We start from the raw sequence: 15,781 nt of genomic DNA on the forward strand, positions 1-15,781 counted from the left end.
AAAAAAGACTTAACCTTTGACATTTTCTGGGCAATATATTAAACATTTGGTAGTGATCGACATAGCTGTGTGGAGTACCTATGCACCAAATTGCCCACGTAAAGGCGGAGCCGAAAACAAGTCCCGGTTAAAACATTGGAACCGTATCATAAGTCTGACGCCTCTTAAGTCCGACGTCGGAAAAACAAGGGGTACGAGGCGTCGTAGCATGGAGGCGTCGGACTCATGGGCCTTTTATTGGTTGGGAGATGCGATTTTGTCGGAGCTATGAGGCGTCAGACCTATGAGGCGTCAGACCTATGCAGTTGTTACCCTCATGTATGACGAGCATATAACTAACATTCATGTTGAAGACGTTGATCCAAAAGACTTATCTTTGAAATTGTCGGGACAATATATCAAACATTAATTTGGCAGTGACACTGCAGTAATGTTTGGAAGGCAGGTTTAAAGCAACCCTCCTAATAGACGGAAAACTCTGATTCCAAACCCGTGCAGGTGGGGCTCGTCAGCCTTGGTTGGCTACCCACCTAGGAGAAGGCTACCTCGGAAGTATAAAACCATACCACTATTACTCCACTCCTGGTCGGCTTACCGGATGGGGTTGCGCGTTGGGCCAACGACCCACTGTGTCAAAAAAAACCGCTTGCTACGAATTGCTAAGCTGATTCTAATATGGTATGACCTTGAAACGTCTTGACCTACGATGACGGAAATCCTCTCAACGGACTCAACCACTCAAAATTGCGACCTGGAATGTCTTTCTGATTGTCCTCCTGCCCCCCCCCCCCCGCCTCCCTCTCCCCTACTCCCAGTTTGACAAGAAATCGCCGCTCCTGCGCTGACAAACATGTTGATGGATATGGCAGTGACGCTAAGTATGTTTTTTGATGAAATCCGAGAAAGTCTGAGAAGTTCTTTCAAATGCGCCGTTAGGCAACCCTCTGCCCGATTTTGTGCACAGTTTATCCTGCTGATTTATTTGGACGAATCCTGGCGCACCTGATCACCGTATACACTCTCGAGGCCCCCTTCAATGGAGAAACCATTACGCAAGCTATTGCACAAAACAACTGCATGCCTCGTGCCGGATTATCTGAACAATAGCTAGCACAATGCCTCGCCATTGAAAGGGGCCGTCGTGATAGTTGTTAGCGTGCTCGGATTTTGTCTGTACCAGGGGGTTGCTTTAATGCAATCCTTGAAAACGCACATTTGTGTCCCATTTAACCTTATTTTCAATTATCGATTTTTAAGGCTATTTTGGTACCATTTTGTTTTTTATGCTCATGCGAATTTCCATATTCATGAGCAAAAGTGTGATGTTAATTCAAGCAAAAACCTCCATGTTACAGCTATGTCAGCATCAACAGTTGTCAGAATTTATCACGATTTGCTTCGAAATTGTTCTTTTCTTTGTCGAAACGTTTTTGTGTCAGTACCACTACATGGCATTAAAGCAAGTAAACGTTTCTCAAACATATTTTTAATGAGCACATTTTTTAGTTCACGATTTGACCAGAAAACGCCTTAACTGAACAGTGTCTTCTTAAATTAACATTACAGTGAAACAACGTCCTCGGTTGTCCGGAAAAGTATGGACAATCATAAATGTTTAAAGTGCACTTTTCAATAACAATTTAACCAAAAAGGGATCGTACAAGTAGTTTCCATACATTGAAGAGGCGTAGAAAGTTACTCAAAATGTGTGCCTAAGAAAAATTCATCTCATGAACCCTTTATTACCAGGACCACATTTTGAGTTTCAAGATAAATTGTTTTTCTTTTCTTTTTTATTTTGCAGCATGATAATCATGTAGGTCTACAAAATGCTACAATAAGTGCTTTCTTGTGTGCTGATTTAAATATATGAAAAATCTAATAAGTATTATCCCCAGATAAAATTCACGGTTTATTCTTATGGCTAACATTATACGAGGCCCAAATGCAAAATTATTATGTTTGATAATGATATAGGTCTCAAGTGCTTTCTTGTGTGCAGCTATATTAATGTGCATTTATAGGAACAATTTAAGTTTTATCCCAAGCGAAACACGCACGTTTATTTTTAAATAATATTCCGCCGAATATTTTGCATGACACAAATCATGAAATTAATTCAACGTATTTGGCAAAGTTTGTTCACCTTCAAGTAGGCCTATTCTACGCATTATACGCAACATTGTTAACTTTCCTGAAATAACATAATTACAGTTTATCGGTGTATCAGAGTAAAAGAGAGTCCAACATTTTTACTCTCACTGCTTATCAACTGAACTTTATCTTTTCGCTCTCCAAATGTATTTGAATGTATTGATGAATCGACTATCCAAATTGATGGAGTCCAATAATATAATGATTATCGATTCAACTCCTGTTCGCATATTTGGGGTTTTTTTTTTGTTGGGGGGGGGGTCTTGTGGTGTTTTCTTATTTTCATTTTGTATATGAAACAAATAAAGCCACCATGATTGTTGCATGCCATCTTATGTGTATTACATAATGCTGCACAAAAAAACATACATTGACGAGAAGAACTCTCATTCAAAACTACTTCTAACCGAAATGCACTGTTAACATAGACTGGTGCCGTAGATTACCCAGTCAGTAATATACTACAATGCAAAGAGAAGCGAGGTACCACTCTCCATATATTGGCTTTACAGCATGCACGGGTTATAGGCCCAGACCAGTCGCGTGAGTATAGAAGAATTCGACCATCAATTACGATGGGCGCTTTGAATGGTCCAAAAAACCATGAAACAAATATTAATTGTCCCTTTAAAAAAAGGAGATGAGTGTGTATAATAATATAGTTGGTGTCCTATTCTTCCTGGTTGCTTGAGCGGTTTAGCTTTCGTCACTTGTTGGTTGTTACGGTGTCTCCTGCAGTAATACAAAAGCGCAGAACAAAAAGTTTGCATCTTAGGCTGTTGAAGAAAACTCAAAACAAAACAGTTTTCATTTTTAAAAAAATGTGTTCTGAATAAAATCTTAACAGCAACCTGGCTCTATACAATCATAAGACCGTCTTTACACCGAAGTCAATACAATATTCTCTCCGAACGATCATCAGGTTCGCAGACATATGCGAAATTAAGAATCGGGACATACTTTCATGCAAGAAACCCTTGCAAATATTGATTAAGGTATCAACCGATTATTGCTAGGCAACTAATAGTTTCAACACATTGTACTATTTCAGCTTTTTATCATTTAAATCAAGGTATACGGTTGCACAATAAAAATCGTTACTATCTAATTGAATGGAGCACTCGTTCTTGCATGACGCTAGAACAAATCCATCTTTCTAATGATAGGAATACGCGGAGTATTTCTATGACGATTTGAATCCTTGACGATGTGGTATAGGATTCGTTGCACTGCCCTCATTATATGCTTACCGTCACTGCAGATCACTCCAGCATCGTGTGAGTGGCTACAACTTGTCTCCTCCCAGCAGTAGGAAGGGCAGTCGGTAATTTTCTCTTCGGAGCCTTCGCACGCTATGCCGTCCATATGGACGGGTCCGCTACCCTGCCCGAAGTGGGCAGCGGACTTGGCCTCCAGTGCGTCTGAGAAACCGAGCTGGCGGCAGACAATCCCCGCATCAGTCTCGTTCCAATTGGAATCACAGATGGTGCTCCAGCTGCCGCCACGGTATATCTCCACTCGGCCGCTGGTGCGAGATCCGCCGACCAACCGAAGCTCATCTGATCATTTCACAATAAAGACACCATCTGACTCAAGTTAGAAAACAAGACGAGTTACAGTCTGACGCCTACACTGTGGAGTGGTGTAATGAAAAAGGGGCGGATAGGTAGCCCGCCCTCATGGTTAGTAGACCTCCCAATCCCCTCTTCAGCTGGAAATACAGGCTGATAAAAATATGTCACGTAGTGATCAGAATCAAATTACCTGTCTGTCAGTGACAGTGCCCCAAAGAACCCATAGGCCTACCGAGGACATCAAGTGAGCCTATATTCAAGAATCGTTCCCCGTGCTATTAACAAATTTTATCCCCAAAAAATAGATTCATTTTCTAAGTTATTGCTATTTTTTTTCTATAGCAATACGAAAGTTATTCACTTTTGAATGAGACATTGAGCGAAAAATCAGCCCGTTTAGTTGTTGAATCATAAGTACTTTACAGTTCCGAATTATTTGCTTCCAGACAATGATGTTATTCTCGCGGGTAGGCTGGTCCCCGCCCCACAATAAGCCTCTGTACTAATGACGTCACACTTTGTTTATATGTGTGCTTTCCTATGGTTCTTAGTGGACCGTGGGCCCCCACTGGCTCCATAGGAAAGTGCATATGTAAACAAAGTGTGACGTAATAAGAAGCACAGAGGCTTATTAGTATCGATAATGTACGGACCGAGAGCCAGTCTGCTTGTAAATTGGGTCTGTTTGTGCCCAAAGCAAACACTTTTTTTTTTCTTCAGAGGGTTGCAGACGATCAAAAAATTAAAAGGAAAATTGTCGGTTAGAATGAAACATACAAGTTGTAAATTTATTAATAGAAAAACAAGATAATATGTTGAAGAGCAAGGGGAACTTAACCTTAAAAGAATCTATGGGTCCAAATAATCAGTATTGAGAGGCACCGGTAAGGTTTTGAATTCCTATTTGTGTCTATTTTGTGGGTGTAAGAGATAACAATCATTATTTCAGATTTTCCATTGAGTTCATGAGTATGTTTTTAGTATATCTGTACTTATTAGGAAGTGCTTTTGTTTGAAGAGTGAGTTTCGGGGTTGAGTACCCCCTTAATTTAGTTGACTTTTATCATCAGAGAATGCTGAAATATCATAAATACAAGGAGATGATTTGATAACACAAAAGTTACTTGTGTAATAGTAAGATGAACTTTAGGACACAAAGTCGGATGTGAATGACATGGAAACTAAAGAGGGCGGAGTATTTCTTACCAGGTCTTGGTTTACAAACGGCTCCTGCTACAGTTGAGCTGCTGCATTGCTGAGAGCCGGTACAGACAAACGGACAGTCAGCCAGCCGCCGTTCAGTTCCAGTACAGGCGACTCGATTCATCACGATCGGCCGGTCACTCTCTCGGCTGGACAACCCCGTTTTAGCCTCCAGAGCCTCGATGAAGCCGAGCTGATGACACACGGTGGTGGCGTCCTTCATATCCCAACTGCTATCACAGACTGCACCCCAAGCATCATGGCGGTAGATTTCCACTTGACCGCTCCATTTGTCGTCACCGCCCACTAATCGGATCATGCCGCTAGCGACTGTTGAGATCGAGAATTAGTTTCTTTTAAAATTAGTTCTTGAATGACATGTGCGGTCCGATTTTAAACAACAATCAGACGCAGGCCTAACTCTCAATAATAATGAGTCTTGTAAGATTCACACTCTTTCATGAGGTTCACTTCTTGGCCGAATGTTTGTGAGTGATACGACCAGCCTCAATAATCGTATCTATAATTTGAACACAAAACACGCAAAAGATGAGTGTGCAAATGCATATCATTCCTTTAAATTCTTTCTTTATTATGAGGTGCCGTTTCATGGCTCAAATCGCCTAACCAGATGTATTCCCCCTTCCATTGATGACTGTTGTCTGACAATGATGATAATTCCTTTGTCTTTGTTTACATCCAGGCAACTCAACTCAGATCCCAACTTATTTTGCAATATGAAAGTTATTATCCAATCTGTGATCCAAGCCCATCGTTTCCTGTGATTTGTACTTTGCATTGTCAGAATGCGACTAGAGCTGGACCAGCAGGAAAGAAACGATTAAACACACCCAGCAAGTGACATCAGCCGACAACAATACCATCATCCCAACTCCCAACCCTCCAACGTTCATTACCTGGATACTGACATAGGTTTATGAGGATCAAAGCAACCGACACTGTGCAAAAGCAACGGTGTTAGATTTAACACCGATGGTATCTTTGTAGGACCACTGGTGTTAAATATTCACACCGTACCTTTTTACAGTGTAGACGACCTGAAATAACTTAAAGAAAACAGTCAAATACCAGCATGATCGTTTGGCCTGCATCTGCATTAATGTGACACTAAATGAGTTCAACATAATTATAGATATGAATTGTATTAATACAACTTCCCCCGGGTTCTAATCACTGCTCATCAACATATGAAACGCAAGTCAGTGCTCGCAATTGGTTATTACAGTGTTACAATTTCCCAAGACCTTTAAATCTAACCCATTTATTTGCAACATTTACACCAAATGACAAGTGGTATCATCGCCTTTCTACATGTGACGTCATTTAGCATTTTTAAATTGGCCCACATTACCTCGACATCCGAGCACTTCAAATCTCAGATAATAATGATCATAGCTAGTCCATGTGAGTGGAAGTATGCGGAGGAATCTTGCCATCAGTACCACGGGGAACGTCACATTCACAGGTTGGCTATTACCATTGTGCCCATTCAACTGGAAACACAACAACAAAATGCACACAATTATCGGTAATTCAGAGATTTCGTTGCGAACCAATTTTTGGCGGCACTATCTCCGTATAACATGTCCATAAAACTACATTATACATGGATCTGATACCTTGGGAGAACGAGGATCTTTTTCAGAAAGACTTTTGATGTGGGAACAAAGTCACTTGATATAATTCTTAAGGAATAAGTCTAATGTCACTCCTCTTCCAAGTCTGAGCTGTAGGCGTGAAGAAACAGTATTAAACGAGGCTAATAAAGCTAGTCCTGGATCAATTTTGGTTTAAGGTGTCTACGTAGTCATCGTATAGTCACAGTTGCGGGCGTGAGTGAGACTTATGCAAGTGTAATTCACAAGTGACAGTTAGTCAGTTAGTGAGGTAAAAATAGGGCTATCGGCTGTTCATTCTGGGACCAGCAAAAATAATGAACAATGCAAGGACTTGACAATGAGGGCATGGGTGGGAATCACGAGGCGGGGGACATGTACACTGCAAAAACTATGTTTAGCAATTGAACACTTTTCTAAACACTTTCTTGCTCTCAGTTTGTAAACGTGTCTAACATGTCTACATACTAAACATGTTTAGAGCATTCGTCGTCGTTCGTATATGATGCTTCCATAGCTAACTCACACGGGAATGTCCAATTCTTGCAGCCACTTGGCTGTATCTTCCTCTAGCTCAATCAGGCCGGTGGGACCGTGAGGGGGCTTGAAGATTGGGCAGGCGTGCATGATGTGTTCTATGGTCTGTGGTAACCCACAAGGGCAGGTGTCATCGTCACAATTTAAGCACTAATCCGGTTAAGGAAGGAGCGGGTCTTTCCCCACCCTGCGCGGAGGCGGTTCAGCCTTACCCAAGGCTCGCGCTCGAGGTGGATCCCTACAGAGCATTGATGGATTTAGTGTTTATCGCGGATTGAACATTGGTGTTTCGGAATGAGACACGTAATGTTTAGCTTCTAAATATGTTTCGAAACAGTTTTTAGAGTCTAGTATCCCATTGCTACGGATGTTTACCTGTTATATATGAGTTCCGATTGTGTGACGTCAAAGATCATCCGATTTTGCCCTGAACAACTACCATTGTAGTAATGGTTGCATTGCAGGCGACAAGCGTTAGATAACTTTAAACGCCATACTTTCAGAATCTGCCACTATGGACTTGGCGTCCTCCATGTCGTTACAGTGCTGCAGACGGTGGCGGAAGGCGCGTGCTGCAACCGAAGGCTTCTGGAGTATTGAGGATGTGTGCAATGACATCAGGGGTGATCTTTCATTCCTTCAGAAGCATTCGGCCGCAGCACGTGCCTCCCGCCACCGTCTCCAGCGCTGTATCGACATTCTGAAAGTAAATATTTTTGTTCGTATCGCATTTAAATTTTACAAAGCTGATGAAACTCGCTCCATAAAATTGTCACGCGCCTTGCTTACATGATCTGAAAGTTTGGTTTAATTCCACAGGTAAACAGTAAAGTTGAATACGATCAAAAGTTCGACTTTTTTGACACGTAGGAGTACCTGTACCGTGTACATTTGCCAAATCGTGAAGACATAGCACTAGGTATTCGTTCAACATTTTCTAACGTTGTTTGTTTAATATCAGTCGTTAAGCATATTTTAAAACGGTGACGCAAATGTCATGGTTTAACTTCCAATCGTCGCGACGACGCGTCGTTGCATCTTTCAAACGCCTACTTAACTTTTCAAAAACCAGCAGAATGTATGCGTTAATTGACGAAACTGTTGCGTCATTTTTTAATTAAAAAAATCATTTGTTAATCTTGGTACGATCGGGCTTCCACATACGATTTGGCTTCTGATTATAGAGAATGCTATTATAACAAGATCCACACGGGATCATAGACTCGCCTGTACGGTCTGTCCTCTGTCAGTTAGTTTCTGCCAATCATTGGACTCGCCAGTATTACTGTAGTTTACAGCAAAGGTTAGGATATGATTGGTTCTTGGATATCCCTGTACGATGACCCCCGTGATGGCCGTGTACCGACCGAGGTCTACCTGGATCCATTGACCCTCGAGCTTTCCAATCGGGCATACCCACCAACCAGTACCTGTGGGGAATACAACAAAAGACCATGGCATTCAAAATAATATAGAACCAAATCCTACAGGGTTTCCATAATAAAACTACAACAGTTAGGAAAACTGTGATTATGATAATAATAATCATTTGTATTGTAACTTGCGCCAGTACACGGGCTTTGATTTGATGTCATTCCTGTTCTTAATAACTGAGTAACTCTTTGTTTATCCTGAGGGATCCCAATTGTTATTTGTTACACGTTAAATGAGGAAAATGAGATTTTGCCGGAGACTGCTCGCAAGACCAACACGATTCTTGAACGCTTCATAGCGACGAGGCAGGATTTTCCATGAATGACGAGGTTAATACCCAGAACGTATTTAGACAATATTATCCACAAGCGACGAAAAAAAACAACCGTTTAATTTGAAAGGAACGACAGTCGCACTAAACTTAATATTTGTATAAGTATGTGTGGTAATGGTCTCATGATTGACCCCTTTTTCACAGAGGAAAGCATCAAGTAAATAATCAGGTAGTACCTTGCAGCAAATTTCCATAGTCTGATTAGAGGAACTTTCAGTATCTGTGGTGGGCACAAGGTAGTGCTCCAACGCATCGGCGCTTAATCAAGACATCGAGTGGCCCCCATGCATGCTTCCCTTACCTAACACCCTGCGATTTCTTTTTAGGACTGGGTGTTGAAGACGCCGTCTGTTCAGTTTTCTTAAAAATTTGAATGCGCATCGAAGCAGAAACACGCCAAAATTAACAACTTGTAAGTCGCGCAGTGGCACATTTTATGCATAGACGGGCCTAGGAATGCGTCATTAGGGACGGAGGACAATGTGGAATGAGTTTATCAATACACACAGTCAAATTATTGTGTGGGCATGATCAATGTGGCTACAAAAAAGATGCAAAGTAGGTGGTGACATAATGTGAAATATAACTTTATTGTAACAAGGCCTAAATGTGTGAAATCAAGGGGTTTTTTTTTGTTACTACTTTTCATTTCTTTAACATGTAACAATTGACACTTCGGGTCCCTTAGTATAAACAAAGATTACTCAGTCATGTGAAACAGAAATGGCTTGCAACAGGCATCAAATTAAGGCCCGTGTACTGGCGCAACTACCAATACTATTTTGTATTCTTGTCATTTGAAGATAATTTACAATCACGGTTTTTATAACTATTCCGGTTTTTGCGAACCCTGGAGAATCACAGTGACGGAAATTCGCAGCCGACACTGAGTTAGTGATGTTGATTTTGTTTAAACGACAGTAAACCAGCATCGATTGTTTCTTCCAAGCTAGGGCATGAGGACACTATGTTACAAAACAAGTAAATGCGATGACATAATGGTAACACGGACAGAGTGATTCATTGAATCGATTTATTTATTTAGTTATTTTTTTATATTTTTTTTGGGTGGGGGTCAAGTTTATGGTGAATGCATCCACTATTTTCGGGATAACCCAATCGCCCATCCCAGCCCCCCCCCCCCCCAAAAAAAAAGTTTGAGATATATCGCCCTAAATCGCTGGGATTTACATAAGCACGTGAATACAGGATACGCGGTCTGACTGTAGCATGAGTATTGCTGCTTTCATGTAACGGGAAATTGTCATATACATGCGGCGTGGTGTGCTCACACAGAATCACTTCCGTGCATCTTTCTCTCAATTTCAAGAGCAGTTTCAGATTATTCAAGCTTTCCAGGAGTACAGGGTTCGAGCAATAGGTCAAATAAAATATTGAAAAAAGTAAGCTGTCTTGCGGAGATTATCCGGAATCCATAGAGTTTTTTTGAGGGGCCGACCTATTTTTATATTTAGAACTTAGACAAAGGGACATTTATGGGTTAAAGATATGTAGGATCATTTGCATGTATCTCAGAAATAACCAACCGAATGATTAGTTGTTTTTTGGGGGATTAAAGATCGTAGGGTACTAACCATCCCGTGATGTTATTTCGTCTGGCTTGAGGCCATTGCAAAGAAATCAAGAAATGGTGGTGATTTCCAACGATCAGTCAATTGCCTTTTTTTTAAATACTGAGTACCATGGGCGAAATCGTATTTCGTGATCACAAGATAGTGCATGGTTTTTCAATGTTTTTGCGAAAAAAATTAGCTGAAGTTTCAACTGGTTAGGTTTAAGGTTTAAACATTCATCTTTAAAATTTGAGAGGTGTTATTATTGGAAACGAACAATGCATGAAAAGCAAATGTCCCTAAAGCCTTGAGAAAGAAAGGGGCTGGTCATATTGACCAAGAATGGAATCATAATTAAAACATTCAAAATGCTCCGTTAATTAGAATGTTTTTTTTTTAAAAGTTTCTAGTTGTTTTTAGGGTCGGGCTTATACAATTCCTATGTCTTAACTCACAAAAAAGGGGAAAAAACACAAAGTAATCAACAGTTGCAGACTATTGCAATGAGAGTAGCGAACAATGAGACTTACCACTCAGTCGGGCCTTCCTTGGGGGATATGAGCCGTGTGAGTCTGACGCCGTCAGGCTGGAATCAGGGATGGCCCCACTGGCCATCCCCAGTGGGGAACTCGTACACGAAGGACCTGAAATGACACAAAATATATCGGATACAAGGTATCATTTTTTTATTCCCATTTTGCCTGCCAAATAAATTTGTTTAGTGGACCACAGCATGACTTTTACACTGGAACATATTTTTTTCGCAACCTTCCGTTCCTCTAAAATGCAAGAAAACCATAAAACATCATTTTTAGTTTAACAGTTTTTTGCATTAAACATTCAAGTATTCAATGTTTTTCCTGACAACAGATTGCGATGTTGCAAACCGCTTCAGCCCGAGGAGCCAACGAATTTGCTCATTGAATGATGAGTGCACAACGTTTGCTCATTGGCTTACTGTTATTTACTGAAACAATCACGAACCGCACCAAAAACCCAAACAATTTACTTCTGCAAAAAGTCCAAAATTCTGACATCTTTTCGTGCTGAAGCAGCTTTAAAGGGAACGGACACCATTAATTTTTGCAAAATTCCAGAAGAAAAATAAAAGAAATCATTAAATATCATACTTGATTGTAAGTAAATAATAGGATCATGCAATGAGTGAAATCAGTGCGCCTTGCATGCTATCATTTTCGAGAAAAGAGTCATTATCATCATTTAATCGGAATGGTTAGGACAAAACCATTGCACTTTTACCGGGAACCCATATACTTTGCGTCGAGAAAAATGAAGTTACATTTTCATGTATATCTACTTTACTTAGTTTTTAATAACCTTTTTCAGATTGATTGTATCGGTATTTCTTGATTGTGATAGGGCCTATATCCCTGCTCCATTCCCTTTCTTGTTTTCTATTCCGATCAAATTCAGAGAATTGGAACTGCATAAAGCCACGGTATAGCTTCATATTTGTAGATATGGTTTAAATTACAGGGCTAGGGGTGGGTGATAAAATGGGTCATTATATTTGTTCTTGCACAGATAATAACTATAACCGCATGTGTCCCCTCATTCAAAGGAATACGAGGAGTGGAACACCTCCCCCCCCCCCCCCATCGGAACGCCACACGGCAAACACATAGGGGTACAAACAATACATTACATGTTACAATTAAACATCAGCAATTACATGTGGTTTTTTTTACCTGAAATGATTGAGCTGCTTGCCTGGTCCTGTGACGTCACATCTTGCACTACAGGATGGGCCGAGCATAATTCTAAAATACAAAGCCAAAATTGTGATATTTTAATTTTCATTCTTTTTTTAAACTGGAATAAACATAACCGACAGATGATATAGGCACAAAATGCGCCTCGTGTTTTCACACAGAAAAAAATTGGGCATTCTGAAAGCTGAATCCAGTGGATTCGTTTAAATTGTATAGTATATACGGATACAGCACTGAGTAAAACTGATGAGGCATCAAAAAAATATGATCAATATAAAAAAAAATGAAATTGAAACTAACAAGGCGAAAATGTATAAAATTGTACCATACATATTTTTCTATTTTCAACTCCCCAAAAATAAATGTCTTGTTTAAGTTGCTATTTTCCTTATAAGAGAGTTATTCAATTTAACTCTACAAAGTTCGAATTGATTAAAGCCGACAATAGGTCGTTCAGTTCTCGCAGGGTAGACTGGTTCCCGCCCAATTAGGATTCATTGTGTAGGGACGGGAACCAGTTTACTCACAGGGATTTGTGTGAGCATAATATAAGCCTGCTTTTCAAACTACTGAAGGAAGAAAGTCGGTTTTCATTCGAATTAACGAAACAAGTTTTAATGTTCGTCAGTAGAAAAAGAATATAATTTGTTGGAGAACACAGACGGTATATCTTCATTAAAAGGTGCACGCAATAACTATTATTAAATTCTTTATTAAAAAGAGACGTTTATATATCTTAGGACGCAACAATTAGACATTGGAGCCTTCTGGCTTTGGTAGTTTCTCGGAAAGCACCTTAAAAAGTTTACTGAACGTCCATACAATCACAACTTGAAAAATTGTAGTTTTCATAAAATCATCACGCGAAGGAATTTAGGCCACACCATTTTTTATCTTCAAAAGTAGAGCTGTTGTAACGCTAGTTGTCATTTTAATAACAAATGATTCGTAAACAAAGTGCGTGTGCACACGCTTTGTGCTCGGAAGTTGTAACTGTGAACCTCGGAAGTTTCAGCTATAAAAATCAGTTGCCTACTTACAGGGTTTTACGAGTTCTTTGCAATAGAAAATCATTTATGATAAGTACGATTGAAAATCAAAAAATCAATTCAGTTTCACACTTACGTAAGGGCGCAGATATGATGGCAAGGGTGGCCGCCAGCACCATCAGATTTGATATCGGAGAGTTAGACATTGTGTACGAAAATGAAAGTAATTCAAGACGTCTTAAGGAGAGATCAGCTGGAGCCGAGTATGAACCGATGGAGGTTGGTAGTCGGTTTATATATCATGGTGCTGGACATCCAGGGAAGGGTGTGTCTGCGATAAAATGCCTGAGCAGATATCTGACTTCGCTGCAATAATCAATCCCTCCGAGACGTTGTTTACGTGGGCCTGTTTGTGTTGGTACGAAGCCATCACACAACTTCAGAAATCGTGGCACTATTTTTTTTCTTTGCTACTCCATCCCTTTCTAGGCTTTAGTCAGCAAATTTTAAATGTAATTATATAAAACGGGAAGTCGATTTTTCTTCATTTCCTTGTGACGCATGTGTTCTGGCACTGGATCAACCGCGCAAACTGTGACGAACCAGCAACTATAATGTTCAAGGATCTTTATGGCGCGCAAAAGTGACATTCAATCAGGTTGAAGCGGTAGCTTTTGGTCATTTTAAGATATCTCCAGTTATTTCCAGTTATGTCCAATAGTTCTAACCATTTCCTTTTGCTATTTAAAAAACCTTGGAAGATACAAATCAAATTCAAGGTAGGCCTATCTCGAAATCCACAACGAACAATCTCGAAATCCTTTTCAGGTTATTTCGAGATATCTTAAAATCGATTGCAAGTATTCTCAAATATTTTCACATTATGTTTGAAATGATTTCAAGACATCTCGAATCAAACTCAAGGTAGGCCTATCTCAAAATCCACTACGAACAATTTTGAAATCCTTTTCAGGTTATTTCGAGATATCTTGAAATCGATTTCAAGATATTTCCAAATAGTTTTAAGATATTTCTGTATTGATTTCAAGACATCTTGAAATCAATTTCAAGGAAGGCCCATCTCGAAATCCATAACAAACTGTCTTGAAATCCATTTCAAGTAGGCCCTGAATTCCTTTCAAGACATCCCGAAATCCCTTTCAAGTTAGCTCGAAGTCGTTTCCGCTTCCGTGTGAATAGTCATTAATCATTCCGTTTTCATCCAATGTCCGACAGTGCTTGCGACCGTGGAATGGCGGAAGCGGAAACGATTTTAGGATATCTTGATATGCATGCATAGTGACATCTTAAAATCGATTTCGACTAGAGATATCTCAAGACAGATTTCAAGATGATCTTGAAATGGATTTTGAGATATTTGAAATGATATTAAATATAAATTTAAATTTAAGTGCTGTGTATTTACATGTAACCACATCGTCAAAGTGCATAATGCCACTTGTGCGCGCCGTACTTGACTTTGGCTTGGCAGTACATCCAACATCCGGCAGTGACATTGCTGTGCAGACCGTATACCAATGCCCCACGCAGGGACCTAGGCGGAGCTGAAAACAATTTCCGGGTTAAACATTCATTTCCTTGTGACGCATGTTTTTTTGGCGCTGGTTCATAGTTACCCTCATGTATGACGAGCCTGCAACTAACATGATCAAGATGGTAATCACAGTCAGAGTTTAACTTGAAATGTTCTTGGAAATACATCATACATCTGGCAGTGACATTGCAGCAAGCACGAATAAGGAAGTGGGGGAGTCACCCCCCTGCCCCCCCCCCCCGCCTTCCTGTGTGTTGGGAAAAAGCCAAAGCGAACATGTTTCGTTGTAAACGTACCCGTAAATTGGTATCAATTTGCCAACACTGACCAAATAACTTATCTTATTATTCCTATAATTCAATATAATAATAAATATACCGACGTTAAACTTAATCAATCTACATGTACATCCAATCTCAAGGAAGTAAAAATGTTCAATCCAACAAGCACCCGTAATTGGTCTGTGTAGACTATGTAGTGTGGCATATAACTAGGGGGAGGGGGGAAATGGGGGAAACTTCCCCAGCTCGACGTCTGTGCCAGCCCCTTGTGCTCCCCATCAACTCAGAATAATCCACGCAAATTCGAGTGTCCGGTTAATTATTTCTCATTTTAATTTGACATTATGATATTCAAGTAGGTCTATAACAAGTTCAGATAATAATTGCAAATTTAATAAGTATTACTCCTAGCTAAATATACATGTTTATACTAACATCAGATTATGGCAAATGCTATACATGGCGCAAATAACAAAAAATGCGCTTAAGTTTATCAACCACAGTATTTGACAATGTTTGTTTATCGTCACGTATTCTACCTCAAACGCAACATCGTATCAGATTTCCTGAAATAACAATTAAAGTTGATCGGCGAATCAGAATATAACAAAGTCCAGCATTTCCACCCTCACTGCTTATCCACTGTACTTTAACTTTTCGCTCCCCGATATTCTTTGAATGAATTTATATAAATGGACTCATTATATTGTGAGCAGCTGACTTTGAAATACATGTATATCCAAATGTATGCAAGGTCCCGTTCCGGGTTTTTTTTT

General features: G+C 40.0%; 2 protein-coding genes across 2 annotated transcripts; both read right to left on the bottom strand.

Moving 5' to 3' along the window:
- Window positions 1-2,402: 2,402 nt before the first annotated feature.
- LOC119738189 (scavenger receptor cysteine-rich domain-containing group B protein-like) lies at window positions 2,403-7,195 on the bottom strand. The gene is made up of 5 exons (XM_038212944.1): window positions 7,097-7,195; window positions 6,304-6,445; window positions 4,935-5,261; window positions 3,405-3,713; window positions 2,403-2,886 (listed from the first exon to the last, which is right to left on the bottom strand). Exons 1-5 carry the CDS (start codon window positions 7,193-7,195, stop codon window positions 2,861-2,863), a joined length of 903 nt encoding a protein of 300 aa, XP_038068872.1. The 3' UTR covers window positions 2,403-2,860.
- Window positions 7,196-7,736: 541 nt separating this feature from the next.
- Window positions 7,737-13,659, bottom strand: LOC119738193 (venom prothrombin activator oscutarin-C non-catalytic subunit-like). The gene is made up of 5 exons (XM_038212948.1): window positions 13,306-13,659; window positions 12,157-12,228; window positions 10,978-11,091; window positions 8,333-8,535; window positions 7,737-7,805 (listed from the first exon to the last, which is right to left on the bottom strand). The coding sequence occupies exons 1-5, from the start codon at window positions 13,373-13,375 to the stop codon at window positions 7,737-7,739; spliced, it is 528 nt and encodes a 175-aa protein (XP_038068876.1). The 5' UTR covers window positions 13,376-13,659.
- Window positions 13,660-15,781: the final 2,122 nt, after the last annotated feature.

The sequence above is a fragment of the Patiria miniata genome, unplaced genomic scaffold, assembly GCF_015706575.1.
Source record: "Patiria miniata isolate m_02_andy unplaced genomic scaffold, ASM1570657v1 HiC_scaffold_3, whole genome shotgun sequence".
NCBI lineage: Eukaryota > Metazoa > Echinodermata > Asteroidea > Valvatida > Asterinidae > Patiria > Patiria miniata.

What these genes read in the sequence shown, in the direction of transcription:
- LOC119738189 (XM_038212944.1), bottom strand. Translation starts at nt 7,195, where the DNA reads ATGCACGCCTGCCCAATCTTCAAGCCCCCTCACGGTCCCACCGGCCTG. An exon ending in TGAAGTGCTCGGATGTCGAG is followed by an intron (nt 5,262 to 6,303) that starts GTAATGTGGGCC and finishes CGATCTCAACAG; the next exon opens with TCGCTAGCGGCATGATCCGA. An exon ending in TGGAGTGATCTGCAGTGACG is followed by an intron (nt 2,887 to 3,404) that starts GTAAGCATATAA and finishes GTATTACTGCAG; the next exon opens with GAGACACCGTAACAACCAAC.
- LOC119738193 (XM_038212948.1), bottom strand. Translation starts at nt 13,375, where the DNA reads ATGTCTAACTCTCCGATATCAAATCTGATGGTGCTGGCGGCCACCCTT. An exon ending in AAGCAGCTCAATCATTTCAG is followed by an intron (nt 11,092 to 12,156) that starts GTAAAAAAAACC and finishes GTGTCATTTCAG; the next exon opens with GTCCTTCGTGTACGAGTTCC. An exon ending in AAGGAAGGCCCGACTGAGTG is followed by an intron (nt 8,536 to 10,977) that starts GTAAGTCTCATT and finishes TATTCCCCACAG; the next exon opens with GTACTGGTTGGTGGGTATGC.